Source organism: Nyctereutes procyonoides, unplaced genomic scaffold (assembly GCF_905146905.1).
Source record: "Nyctereutes procyonoides isolate TBG_1078 unplaced genomic scaffold, NYPRO_anot_genome, whole genome shotgun sequence".
Taxonomy (NCBI): Eukaryota; Metazoa; Chordata; class Mammalia; order Carnivora; family Canidae; genus Nyctereutes; species Nyctereutes procyonoides.
Window position 1 is genome coordinate 2,582,744 of NW_026575082.1, and position 23,723 is coordinate 2,606,466.

At 38.6% G+C, this 23,723-nt stretch overlaps 1 protein-coding gene across 8 annotated transcripts in view; it reads right to left on the reverse strand.

Moving 5' to 3' along the window:
- Window positions 1–23,723, reverse strand: part of LOC129514548 (zinc finger protein 236) — a 108,066-nt gene that overhangs the window by 37,860 nt on the left and 46,483 nt on the right. For all 8 annotated transcript variants that reach the window (XM_055333217.1, XM_055333215.1, XM_055333221.1 and 5 more), the window contains 8 exons: window positions 20,039–20,311; window positions 18,471–18,674; window positions 7,081–7,222; window positions 6,196–6,456; window positions 3,406–3,659; window positions 2,313–2,411; window positions 1,698–1,849; window positions 89–192 (listed from right to left, as the gene is read on the reverse strand). In XM_055333217.1, the coding sequence (XP_055189192.1) occupies window positions 89–192; window positions 1,698–1,849; window positions 2,313–2,411; window positions 3,406–3,659; window positions 6,196–6,456; window positions 7,081–7,222; window positions 18,471–18,674; window positions 20,039–20,311 (1,489 nt within the window). The remainder of the gene's footprint in view (window positions 1–88; window positions 193–1,697; window positions 1,850–2,312; window positions 2,412–3,405; window positions 3,660–6,195; window positions 6,457–7,080; window positions 7,223–18,470; window positions 18,675–20,038; window positions 20,312–23,723) is intronic.

Below are 23,723 nucleotides of genomic sequence, written 5' to 3' on the forward strand. Positions count from 1 at the left end.
TTCACAGCGCTGCCCGGGCAGGGGGAGGCACACGCTGCACACAGCAGTTTGTCCAGCAGCGCCCAGCAGCGCCCAGACGCCCTCCTACCTGTAGGAGCGCCGGCTCTGATCCTCCCTGTCCTCCAGGAATTGTGGACGTTGACTCTGCAGCTCCAGTTCCTCCTGGGATGACTCCTGGATCAGACGAGTGGTCTAAAATTTAGCAGAAGTATAAAGCAGACTACCTGAATACCTATAAATAAATGCAAAACAACTAACAACTAAGGACATGAATGTTTATAAATGCAGATTCAAAGGAGAAACTTATTTGGTTAGGTTAATAATAAAAGTCTTTCATACCAATTTTATTACTTATTTTCTATTAATTTGCTTTGATACAAAGTTTAACCAAGTATGAAATTGGTCTTTCCTTATTTTTTTATACTTCTTAGTAAGAGATTCCTCACCTGCTCTACTCTTACTGAGAGTGAATCAAAGTCCTACTACCTCACTTGTCAGAAAACCACAGGGAGAGAAAGCATGTTCCCCGCCTCGGGAGAAATAGCATGCCTGTGGGGAGCAGTCCTGTCAGCCCCATCCCTTCCTGACACAGGTATGGCGACCCAGCTGCCCCAGCGGGAGCTGAGTAAAGATCTAGTGCAGGATGTCTGACTCGTCCAGAAAGTACTGATGCTCACAGGACAGAGGGGAGCTGACCCTGAGAACATGCAGAACAGGCCAGGACTGAACAGCAAGAGCCTACCTGTCATGGCAACTTGCTCACCTGACTTCTGCCACGAGCACCCTGGGTGCGTGCACAGCTGTATTCAGAGGCTCTGCAGCGAAGGGCAAGCCACCACCACATGGCATGCTCGCTGCTGCCCAGATTCAGCATCTGAATGACGTGCTTTCTACTCTACGAAAATGTGCTCTGAGGGTCCAGGAGAAGCTACCAACAGTGGCCCTGTTCTCTTTCAATGGTGGCTTGTAAAGAATGAAAACAATTGATTAGAGGCGCCTGGGGGGCTCAGTTAGTTAACACCTTCAACTCAGTTCATGATCCCAGGCTCCTGGGATCGAGCCCCATATCTAGATCCCTATTCAGCAGGGAGCCTGCTTCTCCTTCTCCCTCTACCTGCTGCTCTGCCATCTTGTGCATGCGTGCACGTGCGCGCCTCTAATAAATAAATTTTTTTAAAAAAAGAAGAAAAAAGAACGATTGTCCAATCATTTCCATGTCTATTGAAACTTTCCCAAAAATTGGAAAATCAAAACCAAAACCAAAATTTAGATGTTTCCAACTAGACTGAGTAGAAATTTTAAATCATGTGTTTGAATATTTATTTTTAGTATGTCAGCATTCTTAGTATTTTCATGCTAAGGTTCCACATTTAAGATTCCACCAATAAAACCATTTAGGCCATGTCACTAAAGCAACATAATACCCTTCATATTTATTACATGATGCTTTACTGACTTCCCTGACTTATAACCCAAAGGTAAAATCTTATGTCATGGGACTTAAGTCTTTAAATAAAATATAAATGTTTGAAGGGAAAAGACGTGTATGTGAGCATCTCAGCCTCCCAGATGATGCAATCACCGTGGCCACAAGAAGTCAGCACATCCTTCTACATAAGCAGAATGAGCATGAGTACAGTGACAAGTAAAACAGAATGTGCCAGCCAACGACAAGCGCCCCTCCCATGGACACTCACTACGTTCATAGCATCAGAGCTGGGGACCTGCAGTAGGTTCTGCTGATGGAAGCTGGTGGATAGGGCTTGAGATTCCAGTGTGCTGGAGTCCTGCAGCTGCTGGACGGGTGCAAACGGGGTCGGCTGACTATATGTATCAGTCACGGTAAAGCCTGAAACAAAACAAAAAACATGAGTTTGACAAAAAATACGACAGTCACACCAAAAAAAGACTAAAAAGTTGGCTTTACAGATGAAGATTTCTGCCTTCTGACTTAGAATCAAGGTTAGCTTTTCCCAGCAGGCCCTAAGAACGTGTACCCACACCCCTGTCGCACAGACTCCCAGACGAGCTGGCCATGCACGGCTTCCCCCACCCCTACTTCTATTCAGTCACTGTCTCAGCCACAAACGACATGCAGATGGTCACTATAGGTACTTCCAGACAACCCGAGCCCACCGCAAACAGCACACGCGCATACATACGCACACGCACACATGAGCAATCCAGGCCAAAAGTTATTGGCTGAAATGATCAATTTTAGAAGGGCCTGAAAACAAACACGTAGGCTGCTATAAAATCCAGCCGCCCCCGGAGCAGCTTGCCTCAATGCCCACATGGGACCCGTCACTGACCCTGCGACAAGCCAGCCTGTTCGAAGGACTGCTGTGCTGGCGCCTGCTCCTCAAACTGGTCCATGTGCCCTTGCAGAGCGGGCGGGGCCACGAACCTGTCTGAGATAAAGATGCAGACAGAAGGGGAGTCATCGATTTCCAACACAGTGAGATCTACCACTCTGTCCAAAAGGATATATTAGTGAGTTTTCAAACACTAGCTTCCTTATTTTGAAAAGACAACAGGGTGGCAATTTATATATATATATAATTTATACCTTTATATTTTAATTTATTATTATAAATAATTTACTTACTCATAATAAATTAAATAATATTAAATAATATGACTGATAATGTGTTAAATATATGTCTATATAAAAATAAGTATATAATTTATGTTTTTTATATATGGGGTATACTTAAGGCATTATCTCTGTACTTGGAGAATATCACTTCACAGTTTATAACTTAGACATTTTTCTGTAGGGAAACACACTGAGTACAATTACATTCAAGAACTATTTAAAACCTTGTGGCAACATAGAGGATAAAAAGCACAAAATCCTGCTCACGGACTACACACATTTGGGATTTCCATCACACAAACAGTAAACTGGCCAGCAAATTGTCTGTTAGCAGGCATGTACGAGACAGGGAGCCTGTGCCAGACACAAATCACTACGTCCCCAGGCTCACTGTCTACACTAGAGCCGACGTCTTTCTCCACAAGATTCCATCGATGAGGACAGCAATGGTTGGATCAGGGCCTGACCCCGCTGCAGACAGTGACAAATGGCTCACACACCCACATAGGGCTGTGAATCAGACGTGCGGTGTGTGATGACAGAATGCTACTGACCAGACAGATGTGTACGTACTGAAAACGAAAGCTATTCTCAACATAAGAAAGGAGAAGAGTAGCCTACAAAGAAAGCGTGTGTGGAAGGGTCCTATTTCTGTGATTCTCTATCACAGCAAACCCGCGCAGGCGTACACACATGGCACAAACTGTGCTTTAAAGTCAGAGAGATACCAATACAGACTGGAGTGAGCATAATCAGCTGCAAAACCATATGATTGTTGTAAAAGTTAGAACTTCGGAAATATTTGCCTTCATCTGCTTCCAGAGGTTGATGTGTCAACTGCTGACCAAGTCCCGCATCTTCCGTGCGCACGACCTGCTGGGGCTCCAGGTCTAGCATGGCCTCGGGGTCTGTGGTGCCTGCCGCCGCCGCTTGCTGCAGCTCTTCGCTCTCAACCTCCACCTGCATGTGTGTCGAGACGTGCATGCTCTGATGGTCTACAGCACTGTCATCTATCGAGGAGGCTTGCTGATGCTGCTGGAGCTGCTGGGCAAGCTCGTATCTTCAAAACATCAACGACAATCCACACAGTTAGGTGCTGTCAAAATTTACTCCCAGGAAGTACTGTTGTGCAAGCCGCAATTTATTAGATAACATTTTAAGAAAACTATTTCATTTGAAGCCATGGTGGCAATCCAGTTGAAATTAAATGCTATTAATAACTCTAAAGGAAAATCATGTTCCCTTAACACAGGGGCTTTCACAGATTATAGGGACATGAAAGCAGCAAAGAGAGGATGAAAGACAACACACAGCAGAATATTTAAAATTTAAAAAGAAAATTAAAAAGATATGTTTCAAAGTAAAGCTGTCCTAGTTCAAAATTAAAACTAAAACTCATTCTGCAATGAGTTAAAGTACACAGAAAAAGCACTGAACAAAGTAAGATAGCACCTTTACAGATGGATTTCAATATTATAAACAAATGTGGTGCATAGATTGGGGGCAGAGTCCTATGACCTGCTGTCCCTCACAGTCTGGGGCCACAGACACCATATTTGACCAACGATCTATTGCATGACAGAACCCTGACTAGGAGGCATATATGTGGCTACTCCTAATTTCTGCAAATCATTATTCACATTCATATTGCTGTTACATATATAGTGGATATGTCCAGTACATTTCCATTGAGGTCAACAATTTCCCAAAGTGAAAAATGAACAATAAATTCAGTGAAATGAATCAAAGAACTTTAAAAAAGCAGCTCAATTACCTGATTAATAGGCTGCACAGTACCTGAGACATCAACGGTCTGTTCCCCTCTTGAAGATACCAGGGTCAGACGCAAATACACTACACCATCTGCCTGATTCCAGAATCTTATGCCTACTTAGAATTCCATTCTTAGTTCCAAACAAAATCTTTCTTCATTTTCTAATATCAAAAACGGTCACCCCTCAACTACTGTTACTGAGGAAGGGGAAACAAAAATGTAATAAAAATAGCCGAGTATTAAAACATACATCGTGACACCTTTACTATGATGGTAACTGCAGCAGTGCCAAGATGTTCACTCAGGGCTTCTTCATGACTCCCCAAAGGATGGGAGGAGATTGTCTTGTGTGGTAACTGATAGAAGCTTTTTTCCTATACTTGTACTACTTTCTATACTTTTACCTTTTATACTTATTTTTAATATAAGCATGTATGGTATTTTAGGAATTCCTAACACTTCGAACAAAGGGATGAAACACTGAAGCGCCTCGCTGCTTGCAGGTGGGTTCAAGAACACACAATCTATAGGAGAAGAACACCCAGCAGCGGCCGATGCAACACTTCACCTAATAGAGGTGACCTAGCCAAAAACAGCTGACCTACTTCCCAGAAATTCTACTACTTGGCTGCCAAGTCCATAAACTAGGCCTTCAGCGTGGACTCCCACACTACCATGGCGAGTGCACGGGCTTAAAAAGCCCTGAATTCCTGATAGAGACAAAGTATTACTCACATGCCAATGGGCCAGGTCATGTCCCAGGTCAACCCCTCTCAGCATGTACTGCTCTTAGGCACCTAGTATAGCAATCAGGGAGCACAATACCCCAAACCTCTAGGCACCAGGAATTCCCCAGTACAAATGCTTGTGAAGCCATCATTTCCTCCATAAAATGCAGGAAAGTATAAACTGGATATAAAACTGGCAAGAGTCCCCCACAGTGACACCACCAATATCATACTCCAGCAGTTCCACTTCTCAGTGCACGAATCAATTATGCCAAGATCAAAGAAGACAATTTTCTGTCCTAAGTGCTTAGACATCTAGAGGGATAATACCAAACAACTATTTCTCACAGTTAGCTTATTCTACCATTTGGGGTTTGGTTTTGTTGGTAATATCAGGCAGAGATATCTGGGTTAAAATACTGCCTGGAAGTAAATTTTCTGGACCAGAAGGTTTAATATTCTCTTATGGCAGACCTAGTGACTCTTAGTTTCAAAGTTACCTTATCTAGGCTTTCCATTACAATACAGACTCCTGTGGCATCACAGAAACACCCATGAACAAGCTCCAGATACAGCCAGTGTCTATAAGGGCTTCTCAGCTCACCTTTATTTAGAGATGAGATGGGCCTTCTAATCAAGTAAAAATGTAACTTAATTTTAACGATGGATTTATGTGATAGCTAAAACATATGTTCCTAGTTAACAACACAGAATGATCATTCAGATATGAATGATTGCCTAGAAATCCCAAGGTTGACTAACTAGGATTTTCCTTTTGGCAGTCTTCATGACCTAATTATCCCAGCCATGGTTTATTTAGTGTTTCAGTTACTACTACCTGTTTTAAGAGAACTTAAAAAGCATCTAGCTCAATATAGACTACTTCAATATTATATTAAAAATAAAAGCATTAATGTTCTAGTCTGCAGCTCTTAACAGATTCTTAGACAATGACATGAAAGTTTCCTGAGCCCATACTCCTCAAGCTAGATGGAATAATACAGGAATTAAAGACAATTATTTCTTAAAAACACTGTCTACCACCATCTGGGAATTACAGATTACTAAAAAGTGACCATCAGAATTATACCTACCTATGGGTTTTCATGTGCTTTTTGCAATTTAATGAGGTCTTAAATGTTTTCTGGCAATAGGGACACATATAGGGACGAAGGTCATTATGGATACCCATATGTCGCCGTAAGCTACCACCAGTAGTGAAAGCTCCATTACATATCAGACACTTGAAAGATTTTAGTCCCGTGTGCGTTCGGACGTGTGCTTTGAGCACTCCTGCAGAAACAAAGCCTCTTCCACACTGAGAACATTTAAAAGGCTTTTCACCTGTATGTGATCTAAAAAGAATAAAAATTTTCATGAATAAGCTTCTTACAACTTTATAATGCTTTATACTCTATTGTGCACTAGTACATTCTTTCACTTGGACACCACTTTCTAAAGCTAAGCAGTGAGTAACACCCGAGATTCAGAGAGCTCGAGTGACTTGCCTGAAGCCACACAGGGAGGGGGCACATAGGGGAGACAAAGCTGTATCGCAAGCCTGCCCCTAAGTTCTAAGCAGTTTCATGACATTTCACCATCTCTCGGGACCGAGTTTCTGCTTTCTTTCCACTGTTGCTAGCACGCAGCATTCAACTTAATGCTGATGAACACAACTGAAACACTGCTAAAGTAATTGTAATGCAACAAACCAAGTACTTTTCTGACACGTCCTAGAAACTGCAAACACTGAAATATAAGAGGGGTGTACGTAAAACTCAGTGACAATTTCTGGGTAAAATATTATAATCATGACACTAAAGAATGAAAACATCAGTCACCAATAAATACTTTGGGGTCAAATGCGATATTTTAAATACCAAAAGCTGACACTACCATCGTTAAAATTTCTACAAGTCACCAGCTCACTAAGTCACTGTATTTGCTCTACATTCCCATTTCTGAATCTGTTACCTTACCTGATGTGTTGTTTAAGGTGGCAAGATTTTTTATATGCACGATGACAGTAAAAACACTTGTACGGTCTATCTGCTTCGTTTACAAAATTATTATTAAAATAACTTTGAAAAAACTGGTTTCTTGGAATAGGCTGGATAAGACCTACAAACCAAAAGAAAATCAGGAATAATTCACTGTTAATGCTACTAAAAAAGTTAAATGTCAAAAAGCAACTGCTTTCCCCGGAAGATGAAGGTTTTGAGGAGTTACAGTCTAGATTGCAGTGTTGCTGCTAAGTGCTATCTTAACTGTGTTAGGTATTGGCTATTTTTTAAAAGCCCATGGGGAAACACAGTTAATATAAGACAGATATTTTCCAACACAAGGAGTATCTGTATGCTGCAGTTACTTCCTTTGGTCTTAGAGCCAATTTTTAATGGATTCCTACATTTACTGGCATGGAATCTAAATAAACTATATCCAAAATGTAGGTTCATCAGGATAGTAAATCCTTTATTTGTTCAGTATACTGTTCCCTAAGCACCATAATAAACTCAAACCACAAATGGTCCTAACATGATCTTTTGTCCTAAAAATGAGTCAGCTTTCCCATAGCCATTTTTATTAAAGGATTATCTGTGAACGGCAAAAGTACTAAGTATTAGTATTTAATAGTATTTAAGTATTTCGGGTTTTACATACTTTCAATAAAGGAAGAATCCCCTTAGGTTGCCTATGTAATAAACATGTCTTGATCAAGCTATTGGATTCAAAACGCAACTCAGGACAAATGTCCACCTGAGCCATTTGAATTACTTCACATTTACCTGGAGCATTAAGAGGAAGACTTCACCATCAGCTCCCTGACAGCATGCTGCCTGCCGGGATCCAGGCCCACTCCCAACCTCCCTGCTCACTCACTCCCTGTGCCCTTACTCCCAGCGAGGATTCTTAGAGGCCCTCTTAGCATGCTACCGGCTCTCCCTGATAGCCCAGGCTACAGCTCAATTCTTTGCCCCAAAACCTCCTTCTCCCTCAATTCTCCTGTTGTATGTGAAAACAACCCTCCTCCCAGTCATACGGGGCCCGGTGTTCCAGATCTTTCCCCGTCTCATTAAGTAATTTGCCAGTCGAACTTCTCCAGTGCCTCGTACACCTGTTTCCCCATCTCTATTCCCACGGCCAATGATCTCAAACAGTGGAGAGCAAAGTCACACAGCTGGAGAGGCCTCAGTAGCTCCACAAAGTCACCCCCATATCAGACTGAAGTTAACAGACCCACATTTCCTGACACTTGCATCAGAAGCCCATTTGGTTTTCAACGAGAACTCAGAGCCCTCTCCCTTGGGATCTGTGTTCGATCCACACAACACAAACACTAAAATTGCCACTTTCCCCATTTCATAAGTGTCCTGGAGCAGTAGGGCTGAATCAACGCTATTCAGAAATGTCCTCTCTCCAGCAGCCCCAACGCCATCCTATGCTGCCCAGCTCCTTCCTAGTGACTCCGCTCCCACTCAAAACAAGCAGCTTGAGTCACCCTTCCCAGAACCCACATACTGAATCTGACAGAGACAAACACCACGATGATGCCAGCCCCCAAATCACTGTTCTGCTCAACCTTCAACTTACTTATGAACTAAGCCATGTGCTCACACGCCTTCAATGGCTCACAACCACAACTGCTCAGCATGGCATCTGATACCCACTGGCTCTCCATCTCCACCTACCCACCGACCTTTCATCTCCTCCCTATCCCTGTGCTCCTGCTATGTTCTGAACAACCCCAGCATCTGTCGCTGCTCCTTCTCCTGTCCCTTTTCCCCACTCCACTGGCTATAACTTGAGCACGGGATGTGCCTTGAGCCTACAACGCCCGCCAAGGAGGACAGATAATGCGACCAAATAAATAAATGCTCCTACCCTCAGCGTCTAGAAAATTAGGGACTGACGGAAAGCAACACACACAAATCCAGTAGTTATGATCACTGGTCATCTACTGTGTTTAAGGAACTATGTTAAGTTGTAGGAAGAGAACAGAAAGCTAATGTGAGTATTCTCCAAAATGGCAACCAAAGAGAGTGACATCCCAGTCACTACTCGGCTTAAGAAGCTGTGATGTTCACAAGAGGTCTCATTGGTAAAGCACAATGGCAACTCTCAGGCACAATTATTTGGAATTTTATGCAAATAGGCTCAATAACTACTACCTAAAAGTACCACTGAATTAAAATTATAAAGTCCAAATAAATAATATCTGATAATCCATTTTCTTGCTCTTGATCTTATTGGAATGCATGGTTTCTAAGAAAAACACCAATAAAAAAATTTTAAAGCTCTAAAATGAACTGTACAAATATGTACATTCGAGATTAATTTTATGTGCTTTATTAGATAATATATACATTAAAAAGCAACAAGAAAAATATGGGAAAATGAAAATAATTTTTAGCAACTAGTTATACAAATTACATAAATTTATGGAAATAGGTAAATTAAATGGAATTCAGAGAGTAATTTTGAAAAAGTCAAAGTCCTCCAGTGGTTGTCTTATACCTATTTTATTGGGGAAAAAGTAAGACACTTCACAAATAAGAAAACAAACTATTTCTTTTGCCATTTCGCCTACCAAAAAAGAATATGCCAGTTAATGAAGTTAGAATTTGAGGTGTGTAGAAATGCGAAGCTCACTAGATGGCACGGCTGTGTGGTTCAGCAGGAGCTGTCAGGCCTGTACCTGCACTTGCTCCATTAGACAGATGAGCCCGCGTGGCTGGCCCACAACATCCAGCCTTCACTGAGCAGCCACCAGATGCCAGAATCTGACCGAGAGCCTTCACACTGGCTCTCTGCACCGGGCCTCAGGGCTCCCAGCCTTTCTGAGGCCCACTCTGGGTGTTACGCCCACTCTGGCACAGGGTCCCCCTCCAGCACCTGCCTCTGCAGCAACACCCCCAAGCTCCCATTGTTCCCCACACAACTCTTTCTCCCATGGCTCCTGGAATCTACATTCTCCGTCATAAACAGCAACTTCACAGAATGTCTAGTTCATCATTTCCTTTCCGTAACAGTGAGTCTAACGGTCAACAGCAAGTCCCTTGAAGCTGGCACTGTCACTCCTAGTGATTGCTTCTCTGCGTTGAAGAGCACTAGTCCGGCACCCTGGCCTGGCTTGCGCCTCCCACCCTGGCATCACTTCCTTCCCAATCCTGCTTGCAACTCCATTAGCTGGGTCCCTTCTTCCAACCCCTTGCCAACCCACTCGCATACAGCCTACAAGTCCTCTGGCCCCTTCTCAAATAATTAGGAAGCTCCTAAAAAAAGAAACAAAAGAACCTGCTCTCAGAGATAACCATAAATAACAGTTGTATATATTCTAACAAAAGAGTTTGTTATAAATACAAGCAGGATCCAGGTCCTAGTTATACCTCATAAATACATTTACCATCCTTCTAAGTCAGTACACAGGACATTATCCCCATCATCCTTCAGATGTCTGCAAGGAATTTCACTAGACCAAGATATCCAGTTCACTGCACACACTTTTGATAAATATTTCTAGTGCTTCTAACTGTCCACTGCCACAACACTGCAATAAACAAACCAGTTTACACAACCATTTACCTTAGTGATTCCCACCCTCCCCCAACCTGTGGAATTATAAGCTCAAGGGTGGTGTCCAGGCATAAGTATTAGAAATAGATCCCTAAATGATTCTGAGCCCTTTGCAAGTTGGGGGGGGGGGGAGGTTGCCCTCGTTTGAGCTAATTAAGGCACTAAAATAACAGGACTCATTTTTTCAGTTATTTTTTCACTTCTAGTAATTTTACAAATACAAAGTTCTGCTACAAAGTTAGCCTACCTATAAGGTTTCAATCTTTGAAGAAACAAATTAAGGGTGAATTAAACATACATAAATGTCCTATGGTCTTAGTAATATTATGTCATCTCTACTAGATCATTAGTCCATATATATATATATAAATATAATATATATATAAATATATTATATATATATAAATAAGACATGTTAAGGAAACTACTATTCTCAAAGAAAGGCACAGAACAAATTCTGGTTGATTAATTTTGTGTCTTAAAAACAAACTGGAAATGTCCTTAAAACTTCCAAAATTCCAGGGCGCCTGGGTGGCTCAGTCATTTACCTCTGTTGGTTTCAGCTCAAGTTATGATCCTCAGACCTGTATCAGGCTCTGCCCTCAGCATGCAATCTGTTTGGGATTCTTTCCCCCTAACCCTCTGCCCCTCCCCTCCTCTCTAAATTAATTAATTGATTGATTAATTGACTGATTGAAAAAATCTTCTAAATTCCTTCTATTATAAAAGAAGAGAAAGCTTTATCTTGTTACAGTGTTTATCTCGTTACTTAAAATACACTTAAGTCTTAGAACTTTCACATATTATAAATAGTAAGAAAATGCAAATACAGTAAAATAACAAAATGATGACAAACATAACACACATTATATGTCCTAACACATAAAATAAATTCAATATGTGAGGTTAGACAAATGTGTTTAACAAAAGATAAATGCTCTAATACCGATTTAGTTAAAACACAAATATAAACTTGGAAAATCAATCATTACAGCCCTGAGGTTTAAAATAATAATCAAAGCCTGACTCACCTGCAGAGAGAAGATACTTTAAATATTTATGCTACACAAAATGAAAAACTAGTGATACTATACTCATACACACAGAGACAAGTAGTCATACATATGAGAAAACAGTGACTTCTTTATATCCGTCTCCAGTTTGAACACTGAGAACTACAGATCAGAATCTCTTTCCCCCCAGTTTTATTGAGAAATAACTGGCACACATCACTGTAGAAGTTTAAGGTCTGACATCTACTGTGACATGGTTACCACAGCTCAGCAAACATTCATCCTCTCATAAAAGATACAATTCAAGGAAAAGAGAGAAGAAAAACAGAAAAAGCATCTCCTTGCAATGAGCACTCTCAGGATGTACTACCTTCCCAAGTTTCCTGTACATCACATGCTGTGTCACCATAGCACACATCCCATCCCTGGCGCTTATTTATCTTACAGCTGGAAGTTTGCATCTTTTGACCCCCTGCCTCCAATCCCTCCACTTCCTCCCCTCCTCTGGTAACCACAAGTTTCACCCCTTGTTCTAAGTGTCTCTTTTTGTTTTTTTCTTCTTTTTAGAGTCTACATATAAGTGACATCATACATATTTGTCTTTCTCTGACTGGTTGCTCTTAGCAAAATGCCTTCAAGGTTCATCCGTGTTGCTGCAAATGGTAGGATTTCCTCATTTTTTTAATGGATGAATAGTATTCCAAAATTTCTTTACCCATTCATCCATCAATGAGATTGTTTCCATCTCTTAGCTATTGTAAATAATTCAGCTGTGAACATAGGGGTGTTTCCTTTGGATATATTCCTACAAGGAGAATTGCTACATCATATGGTAGTTCTATCTTTAATTTTCTGAGAATCCTCTATACTTTTTTTCCATTGTGGTTATGTCTATTAACAATTCCACCAACAGTACACAAACTTTCCCTTTTCTCCACATGCATGTCAACATGTCATCTCTTGTCTTTTTGATAATGGCCATTCCAACAGAAATGAGGTGATGGTATCTCACTGTGGTTCTAATTTGCATTCCCTAATGACTAGTGATGGTGACCATCTTTTCATGTACCTTTTGGCCTTCTGACAATCTTCTTTGGAGAAAACTCTACAGGTCCTTTAGTCATTTTTTTAAAATTTTTAATTAATTAATTGTTGCCATTGAGTTACAGGAGTTTTAAAATATATTTTGGATATTAACATTTTATCAGATATACTGATTACAGACGTTTTCTCCCATTCCATAGTCTGTCTTTTCACTTTATTGATGGTTTCTGTTGCTGTGCACAAACTTTTTAGTTTGATAGAGTCCTACTTACTTTTTATTTTGTTGCTGTGTTTTAGGTATCATATACAAAACATCATGATCGTGACCTATATCAAGAAGCTTTGTCATTGTTTTCTTCTAGAACTTTTATAGTTTCAAGACTTACATTTAAGTCTAAGGGGTGTGAGATAAGGGTCTAGTTTCATTCTTCTCATGTGAATATCCAGTTATCCCAGCACCATTATTGAAGAGACTATCTTTTCTCCATTGAATGTTCTTGGCTCTCTTGTCAAATATTAGTTAACCATATATGCTTGGGTTTATGTTTGGGCTCTCCATTTTATTCCATTGGTCTATTTGTTTTATGCTAATAACACACTGCATCAATGTGTACAGCTTTACAGCAGTATGTTGAAACCAGGAAGCATGACATAACCTGCTTTCTTCTTCTTTCTCATGACTTTTTGTGGCTATTTAAGTTCTTAATGATTCCATATCAATTCTAGGAATTTTTTTCTACTTCTATAAAAAACATCATTGGAATTCTGATAGGACTGCACTGAATCCACAGATGGCTTTGGCACTATGACATTTTAACAATGTTAATTCTTCTAGTCCATGAACATGGGATACTTTTCCATTTATTTGTATCTTCTTCAACTTCTTACATTAGTGCCTTTTAGTTTTCAGGTAGAGATTTTTTTCCTCCGTAGCTATATTTATTCCTGAGTATTTTACTGTTTTGGATGCTACTCCTCTAGCTGGGACTTCCAGCACTATCTTGAATAGGAGTGGTGAGAATGGGTACCCTTGTCTTGTTTTGATCTTAGAGGAAAAGCCTTTTATTTACCCTTTTACCATCAAGTATATTGTTAACGGTAGTCTTATCATATACGGCTTTTATTATGTTGAGACATGTTCCTTCTATGCCTATTTTGTTAACATTTGTTATCATGAAGAGATGTCGAATTTTGTCAGATGTTTTCTATTGGGATCCTAAGATTCTTTTTGTTTCATTCTGTTTATGTAATGTATCACTTGATTGAATTGTGTATGTTAAACCATCCTTGCATCCCTGTGATAAATTCCACCTAATTATGGTGAATCTTCCTTTTAATGTGCTGAATTTGGTTTCGCACTATTTTATTGAGAATTTTTGCATTTAAGTTCATCAGGGATATTGGCCTGTAGTTTTCTTTTCTAGTAGTGTCCTTTTCTGGTTTTGGTATGATGACAATGACTTTGGGAATGTTCCTTCGTCTGAATTTTCTGGAAGAGTTTAAGAAAGAACATTGATGTTATTAATTGTTCTTTAATGTTTGGTAAAATTCACCAGTGAAGTCATCTGATCCTGGGCTTTTCTATGTTAACAGACTTGATTATTATGAATTTGCTAAGATGTTTTGTTGTGGCCTAACATATAATATATCCTAGAAAATGTATGATGTGTACTTGAGAAGAATGTGTGTTCTGTTGTTGTTGGTTAGAATGTCCTGCATATGCCTGTGAGTTCCAGCTGGTTTATAGTGTTGGTCAAATCTGCTGTTTCCTTACTGATTCTCCATCTGAATAATCTGTCCATTGTTGAGAGTGGAGTATTAGATTCCTCAATGATTACTGTATTACTATTTCTCCTTTTAGCTGTCCTTTTCTGCTTTATATATTTAGGTAGTATTTCCATGTTGAATGCACAGATATTTACAATTGTTGTATCTTCTGGATATATTGATCTGTTTATCATTATATAAGGACCTCCTTTATCTTTTTTTTTTTTTTTTTACAATTTCTACTTTCAACTCTATTTTGTCTAAAAAATAAAAATAAAGAATTAACTAAGTCTATTTGGTCTGATGCAAGTATAACTATCCCTGCCTTTTTTGGTTACCATTTGCTTGAAATGTTTTTTTCCATCCTTTACTCTCAGACTATGTGTATTTTTTCAAAGCTAACACGAGTCTCTTGTGGGCAGCATTATCACTGGATCCGTTTTGCTATCCTTTCAGCCATTCTATGCCCTTTAATTTGAGGATTTAATCCATTTACACTTAATTACTGATAGGTAAGAACTCACTAACGCCATTTTGTTAATTGTTTTCTGGATCCTATGTTCTTTGTTTCCTATTTTGCTGTCCATTTTGTGCTTTAATACCTTTTGGTAACAGTATGTTTTAATTTCTTTATCATGCTCTTTTGTGTAATTCCTATAGGATTTTCCCTTGTGGTTACCATGGGGCTTACACAGACTATCTTAAACTTATAATACCCCATTTTAAATGTATAATAACTCCAACAGAATTCACAAATTTTATATTTTAACTTCTCCTCCCCCCTCACATTTTAGGTTATTGCCACAATTGATGAGTTTTTTATACTATGTAACAAAAGATTACAGTAACTACTTATGGTTATTTTTACTCTCTTCTCTTTTTTTAAACTTTTTTTTTTTAACTTTTAAACAAGAGTTGTAATTAAGTATGCACAAGTATTAGCATATTGCAGAATCTAACTATGACTGCATGTTTATCATTACCAATGAGATTTACGTTACTTTTTTATGTTTTTATGATGCTAATTATTGTTCTTTTACTTCCACTCAAAGAAATCCCTTCAGTATTTCTTATAAGGTCTGGTGGTAATGAACTCTCTCAGCTTTTTATGATGGTAATAATGAACTCCCCCTGATTATTATGATCACCTTGACTCTAATACCTCCCCAGTCTACACATTATTGTACTTAAAATTTAGCTCTTAAATTAGAAGAAAAAACATTTAGAGTATAAGACAGCATGTCTAGTGAAATATAATCCCTAACATATAATAAACTTAATATTCAAGTTTAGTAAAAATTGCTGGTACTTGATAACCATGATACAAAGGCTACTTGAAAATCATGGTGTGCTCTTCCACACTTCTGTGCCTGGGCATGCAGTGGTAATGGGTATGCAGAGGAAGTGAATTTTATTGAACACAGCCTGGGTCTAGAAGTCAGAAGATCCAGATTCTAGTTCTACCGTGAATACAAAACTTGTTATATAGCCTCAAAGCAACACTATAACTTCTTCTAGAGCCTAGTTTTTACATCTATACAAATGAGGAATGTGGAAAAGTTTTGGAATGACTCTTTTTAAGTTCCTATACAGCTCTAAAAGTTTTTATGAACATATGGTACTATACCACTAACAGTACTTCCTTAATATACAGACTAAAAGACTCAGTACAGTTGTATTAATGCATTCTAATACCTTCCTAAGTGACAGTGTTAGTCTAAAAGACATACTGTGTTTTAGGTAACTAGTCTGAACTAGAACAGCTCATCTCCCAATGAAGTCAAATAATTGTAACTAATCTATACTAAAACCCTGTCATGTTTTATCAAAATCTGTCCCCTAAAAAAAAAAAAAAAAATCTGTCCCCTAAAAATCTGTCCCCATTACTGAAGTCATGTCTTTTCTATAAAGCCCCAAGGAGTTCAGAGTCTAAAAGAGACAGACACAAACATAAATAATAATGAAGTTAAGCATAAAAATAACTATTTACAATATTTTATGTTTTACAATATGAAGCCATCTCTACAACTCATTTCCCTCATGTGTCTCATTCAGCCTAGACCAAAGGAGAATTCTGCTTCCACTAATATGGTCCAAGTTTGGTTTCCTAGACATCTGTGAAACCAACAAGTAAAATGTACCCCATTTTAATCTTGGAAAAAACTTACAGTATCAGGATTGTAGTATAACTCAACTAAGGCTTTACAAACTTAAAGTCAAGAAACGAACACCTGGGTGGGTCTGTGGTTGAGCGTTTGCCTTCAGCTCAGGTTGTGATCCCAGGGTCCTGTGATGGAGTCCTGCATCAGGCTCCCTGCAAGAAGCCTGCTTCTCCCTCTGCCTATGTCTCTGTCTGTCTCTGTGTGTCTCCCATGAATAAATGAATAAAATCTTTAAAAAAAAAAAAAAAAAAGAAACAAACCCACAGATATTTAACCTGATTCACGGCAACCTAAAAAAACTGGGAATTTGAGAGGAACTCTCAAGAATGAAGAATAATTCTAGGGCCACTAAATAAATGTTAAATCTGTCCTGACTTTCAGAGATTTTTCTGCATTTCAAGAATGGCACAAACCATTGAGAACCTAAAGATTATAGTAAAGATTAAATACACATTAAGTGAAATTGGTTTGTTGCTTTGCTTTGTGAGCTACCAAAAGTGGACAAGGACATCAAAGTATTCTCACTTCCCATGGGAGCTTTGATCAGTTTCTAGACTTTGAACTATTAATACTCTAAGAATCACAGTTCCTCAGAAGCCCAGAAGAACTCAGACACAAAATCATTAGAAAATGATACTTTGGGGAGGATGACCTTTTACTTGTTGCCTGTTTTGGGGTTTTCCATTTTTTCTACAGCCAATTATGATAAGCATGTTATTCTAGGAAAGATCTATTTCATCTAAATTTTCAAATATGCTAGCTTTTTGAACTATACCTAACATATTTAGCTATGTTCTATTGTGCTTTCACTGAACTATAATCAAAGATGTGTCCTATACAATACCTACTTCTGAAAATTTAAAGTTTTTCTATATCCTAGGATTTGATCAACTTTGTTTCATGCATATTTAAAAGACTATGTATTATAGAGTAAAGATTCTAGAAAGCTAACCCCTTGTTATATGTATACTTCAAATTTTCTTTAGTTTCACTATTTAGTTAAAACGATCTAATTGAGTATCTTACACTATACGATTAGAATTTGAATAGTTCTCTTTTCTTCTAATTTTTCTTGCTTTATATATTTGATGCTATGCTCCTAAAGATTCATGATTGTAGCAGATTATAATTTATATTAATCTAAAATATCTCCTTTATACCATTTAACCTTTATTTATATTAAATTATACTTTCATGTTAATTTTGTTCACAGACTGGATTATCTTGCCTAAGATAATGAAATACAGAAACTGCATGAAAATATAAGTTTTAGTACAGAATTTAATGAAGTTTCTTTAATTTCGTTTAGCACTTACAAAAATCATTTTTCTGAAGATTCTTATAAGCAGTGTTTTCTTTTTAGTTAGTTAACAAAATCCTACTTTACCTTGATTACAATAACACTGACTCTAAAAAAAAAAAGGCCTTAAAAGCTGGCAGGTTTTTTTTTTTTCAGTTCAAATATTAAAGCAGTCATGTAATAATCTGTTACACACTACATAGGGATTTTAAGATAAAAATAACAAAGGACACTGCATATTTCACATAAAGAACACCTGTCCACTTTGACAGTTCTATTGAGGAAGAAATTTTTCTTCAACGAGAACTTACATACATCTTCACTTCTGCACAGCATTTCTACTATAGCGGTAGTTTATACAGAACTAGGATTTTCATTTTGACTGTGGAGCGTACTAGGCCATAAAGCAAAAATGCTGAACAAAAACTATATTAATACCATGCTAAAAACTATGTGGACCGTAGTATTTGTATAATCTTTCCAAAGTACAAAGGAGAAGAGAATCTTACCTACGTCAGTTATGAGAATCGGCTCTTGCAAAGGAATATCAGGGACTGGAACGCTGGTCTTGCCGACTCGAACCTTTGCAGGTTTACGCTGGTGCCTCATCTTTCTTAACTCCGTGTGTTTAAAGTGAGAAGCAATGTGAGTCTTCCTATGGCCTGAGGTTCGAAACCTTTTGTCACAGTGAGGACAAGCAAAAGGTCTGACCCCTAAAAAAAAAATGAAAGTAGACTGTATAACTATTTCAAGAAAATACATCGCAACAATTAATGCCAACATAAAATTCTAGTATTTTAATACTGATTTGACTATTCATCATTTCATGCTTATAATCTCAAGGATATTATAAATCAGAGTTATTTTTCCCTTATTTGCACACAGTGAATATTTAGATGCTAAGGCATGTAATAAGAGCATTTTAAGTAAAAAAGAACACCTGTTAGCTTTGCAGTGTAAAATACTTAAACCTTAAAACATTCAAATATTCAGTCCCTAAGAATAGTAAAGTGTGTGACTCCTCTCTCTCAAACCATCATCTGTAAACTGAAATTACAGCACCTACTCTAGGCTGCTTTTCCAGGACCGTACACACTCATGTCTAAATAGCACTTTAGCAGCTCTGAAGTGCTGAAGACAGACTTCACTTATAATTTTATTGGTAAATGAAACTAGAAATTCCACAGAAGGACATAGTGCAAAATTGACTAATTTCAGTGTTTTCAAATCTTCATCCACATGGTCAGCTTAGCCCAGGAACCCCAGGTGAGTGAGTAGTAGAAGTCAATGCTAATGGGGATGGTATATCTTGGCGGGGGGGGGGGGGGGGGTGGTAGGGAGAAAAGGATAGAAATGTTGAAAATCCATAGTTGGGTGGGCTGCACAATTTCTGAATAAAGTGAATTCTGAATTCACTTTGAAAGGGTAAATTTTGGGGTACCTGGGTGGCTCAGTGGTTGAGCGTCTGCGTTTGGCTCAGAGCGTGATCCCAGGGTCTTAGGATCAAGCCCGCATTGGGTCCCCACAGGGAGCCTGCTTCTCTCTCTGCCTATGTCTCTGCCTCTCTCTCTCTCATGAATAAATTAAGTTTTTTTTAAAAAAGTAAATTTTATGATCTGTGAGTTATATATATCTCAATAAAACTATTACAAAAAAAATTACTGCCTAAATATGAACATTTTCATGCCTTAATACTGATTACAAAATATCCAAAAGGTAGAGCAAGAGTCAGGTTTTCCCTCACTGCCCAAGGCCTCAGCACAAACGCCCCACGGAGGCGTCTCTTCCACAGAAAGGCCCATCCCCTCTACACACAAACGTGTTTGCCCATAACACCCCTCCCTCGGCTCAGCCCCATAGGTTCATCCCTCAGTGGTACTGTTTAATGCTTCCCCCATTAAGCCATCAGCTCCCTGAGAATCCAGGTCACATCAGCTTTCTTTACCAGTTACACCGAGAGCCTAGCCTAGAGAAGGGAATCATTAAGTACGTACTAAAGAAAAACAAGCCCTGGAAGTGCTGGACTACTCTCCGCAGATTGCCATGACCTAGTATCCCCGGAGCACCCCTGTAGCACCTGTGTGCAGGCGGATGTGCACTTTGAGGCTCCCCGAGGTGGAAAAGCTCTTCAGGCAGTACTGGCACTTGAACGCCTTGATGCCCGTGTGCGTTTTGATGTGAGCGGTCAGGGTGCTCTTCACAGCAAAGGCCCGGAAACACTGTGGACACTTGAAGGGCTTCTCGTGGGTGTGAATGCGGATGTGGCGCACCAGGTCACTCGGCTTCCGGAACTCCTTGGTGCAGTAAGGACATACATGCCATCGAACACCGTTCTCCTCACGGATTGAACCTGCGGCCAAATGAAACACAGCTATTATACCAAATATTGAGGCACTTTAATGTCTTTCTAGGGTTAGATTAAAACAGCACACATACTTATAAAAAGCTATCTACTTTTTGCCACAGCAGAAGATATATGATCAGTTATGAAAACGTTGAAATTCTCAGAATCACTGAAATTACTGAAGACTATGGTTCAATCTGACAGAAAATCTGAACAGTCACATGAGAACACAAATCACAGCCTGTGGGAAGTAAAAGAGTGCTAACTGGATAGGTGAAATGAAGTCAAAAGTACAATAACTACCTAACAGTCTTATGACAAATCAGAAAAGCAAGGTATAAAAGGTGGGATAACTATAGTTAGCTAAACTTGGGAAATCCCTACCCCATCAGTTTTTTTCTAGGCAAAAATGAAAACCTTATTTAATTACCTAAAATGACATAATATAAAACTGTCACCAGGTTCGAATTATTTCTGGGAATGGACTGGCCAGAAAGTACAGACTGGCAGCCTGTAGATGTCTCCAAATGTGGCTTGTGTAGGTTTTGTTTGGACCACACACTGTTACAAAAAAAAGTTAAACACAGATTTTTGACCCTTTGACAAATGGAAAGATCTGGAAAACCAGATCTGCATTCCCACATGGCAACTTTCCCTGGTCTCAGAAATTGCTTTTCTCTTCCAACATATTAATAAATTTGAAAAGAAGCATATATTATAATCATCTTTAAGATGAAAAAGCAATTACTAAAATTTAATATCTACTCTTAATTTTTAAAAAATTATCGAAAAAGAGGAAGAGCTGAATAAACATATCTCAACACAACCTCTGACATAATAGGAAAATACTAAAAACAATCCTATTACAGTCAGGAAAAAAAAAAATCCACTGTCACTGTCATGAATTTATTGTGTTCCAGTGATACAAGCCAACAAAATTAGATAAGATACAGAAATACACAGTATAAACTATAAAGGAAAACGTAAAATCATTATTTACAAATGATATGATTATATGCCTTAAAAGAAAACTAAAACTAAGAAAGAGGACCACATTTTAATACATGGAAATCAACATCCTTCATGTTTAACAAAATCCAGAAGAAAATTTTAAACTACTACTAAAATACAAAAAAAGAAAAGAAAAAGAAAACACCTGAATAAATGGAAATACACACCCTATTATTTGGTACAAAGACAACAAGTTATAAAGACATCAATACTCACTGGTTAAATCACTTAAATACAAATACCAATAGGATTTTTTAAGAAAACTAGCGCTCTGGAAATTTAGCAGACGATTCCAAAGTACACATGAAAAAATAAGCATGTGAAAATGGTCAAAAATACACTTTAAAAACAGTGTAACTGGGGAGGACTAGGCCTGCCAGTTATGAAAGCATCCTACAGAGCTACAATTGTCTGGTACCAGAACACATGAAAAAAAAGACAGGTTTGTACACAGAACACAGTCAAGACCCATGTAGGTCTGCAGGTATAAAGAACGGAATGGTGGCATGGTGTTTGGACAGCAGGGTGTTCATCTGGAAACAAAAAATAAAACTGAGTCAAAGATTTAGTTTAAAATAGGAAAAGTATGAAAGCATTGGATAAAAGAGGTTATTTCCCATAACATCAGTGTTGAAGTCTAAGTCTTATACCCATCCAAAACCCGTGACACGCTGACAAATCTGGCTATAGAAAAACAAAACATTTCTCCCTTTTCACTCAAAAAGACAAATCAGAGAATATACGCTATCAAAATACTGTCATCCTCAACATATCACAGCAAATAAAAGTTGACTCAGTCACATGGAAAAAATGCAGCCCTGGCTCTTTAAACAGGAAAACTTGCTCAACCTTTGATTCCTTACAAGAGAAATGCAATTAAAACAATAAGAAACCATTTTTAACCTATCAGGTGAGTAAAAAGGATCCCCAAATTTTGACAACAATCTCTTCAGAAAGGATAAGGAAACAGGCACTCTGCTATGGTGTCGTTCGGAGTGTAGACAGACGGACTACAAAGAAGCAAAATCACCAATATTTACAACTGTAAGTATGAACAAATTTCTTTTCCTTGTTATCAAGCACATTAGTGATACAAATAATGAAATCTGAGTAAGACCTGTGGACTGGATCCATGTTAACACCCTGATGTTGGGCAGCCCTGGTGGCTCAGCGGGTTTAGCGCCGCCTTCAGTCCAGGGCGTGATCCCGGAGACCAGGGATTGAGTCCCACATCAGGTTCCCTGCATGGAGTCTGCTTCTCCCTCTGCCTGTGTCTCTGCATCTCTCTCTCTGTGTGTCTCTATGAATAAATAATTAAATGTCAAAAAAAAAAAGAAGGGTTATAACACCCTGATGTTGACATCTGTCCAATGATTATCTAGGACAGTATATCTTGGCCTTAGGAAATATACACTCAAGTATTTAGAGCCAAAGGGATAGTACACAAATTTATATTTATTATTATTTGTATTAGCAAGAGCTTGCAAATGACCTAATTAATTATATATCCATAAAATGGAACCATCTCTAGACATTTTGTAAAACATCAGGTGGAAAAAAGTCAACTACAAAAAAGATATATAAATATATACAGTATCCCCCCCATTCCTATTTCTGCTATAGAAAAACAAAACATTTCTCCTTTTTCACTCAAAAAGACAAATCAGAGGAGAATATAGGCTATCAAAACAATCTAATACATACAAAAAACAATCTAATACATAATATATAATATGCCCTTGCTTGTTTAAAAGATAGAGAACCCCAGTGGCGGTGGCTGCCCTGGGGTGGGGAGTGGAGGAGCGTGTGAAGGACAAGCATGAACAGAGGACTTTTCATCATACATTATTTTAGATCTTTTGAAATATGTGGCATGACAAGTTTCATCTATTTAAAAAATAATTTTAAAACACATGTAATTTTATTTTTAAAATAATTTTAAAACATCATATTTCTTTGAGCAGTCAGTTATCACATGTCAGGCACTATCCTACACAGCTTACGCAGATTTTCTCATTTGGTTCTCTCCCATTTATCCTGTCATTGCCCCATTTTAAAGATGATAAAGCAGACATTTTAAGTTTTATTTTATTTTATTTTTAAGTAATCTCTACACCCAAACAAGGTGCTGGAACTCACAACCCTGAGATCAAGAGTCACACACTCCACCTCCTGAGGTGGCCAGCTGCCCCTAAAGATGACATCTTGAAGGTTAGCTAACATGCCCAAGGTCAGCTGCCAGTCAATGGCACAGTCAAGGTACATATTAAAGTCTAATTCTAGAGTCTGAGTGCCATTTTCTCAGAAAAGTCTGTCCTCCCAGCTTTACCTCAAGGAGAGCATTCACTATGTGCCAAGTACTACTGAAGGCATGCTCCTGCCTTGGAAGGGACTTAGCTGTGGCAAC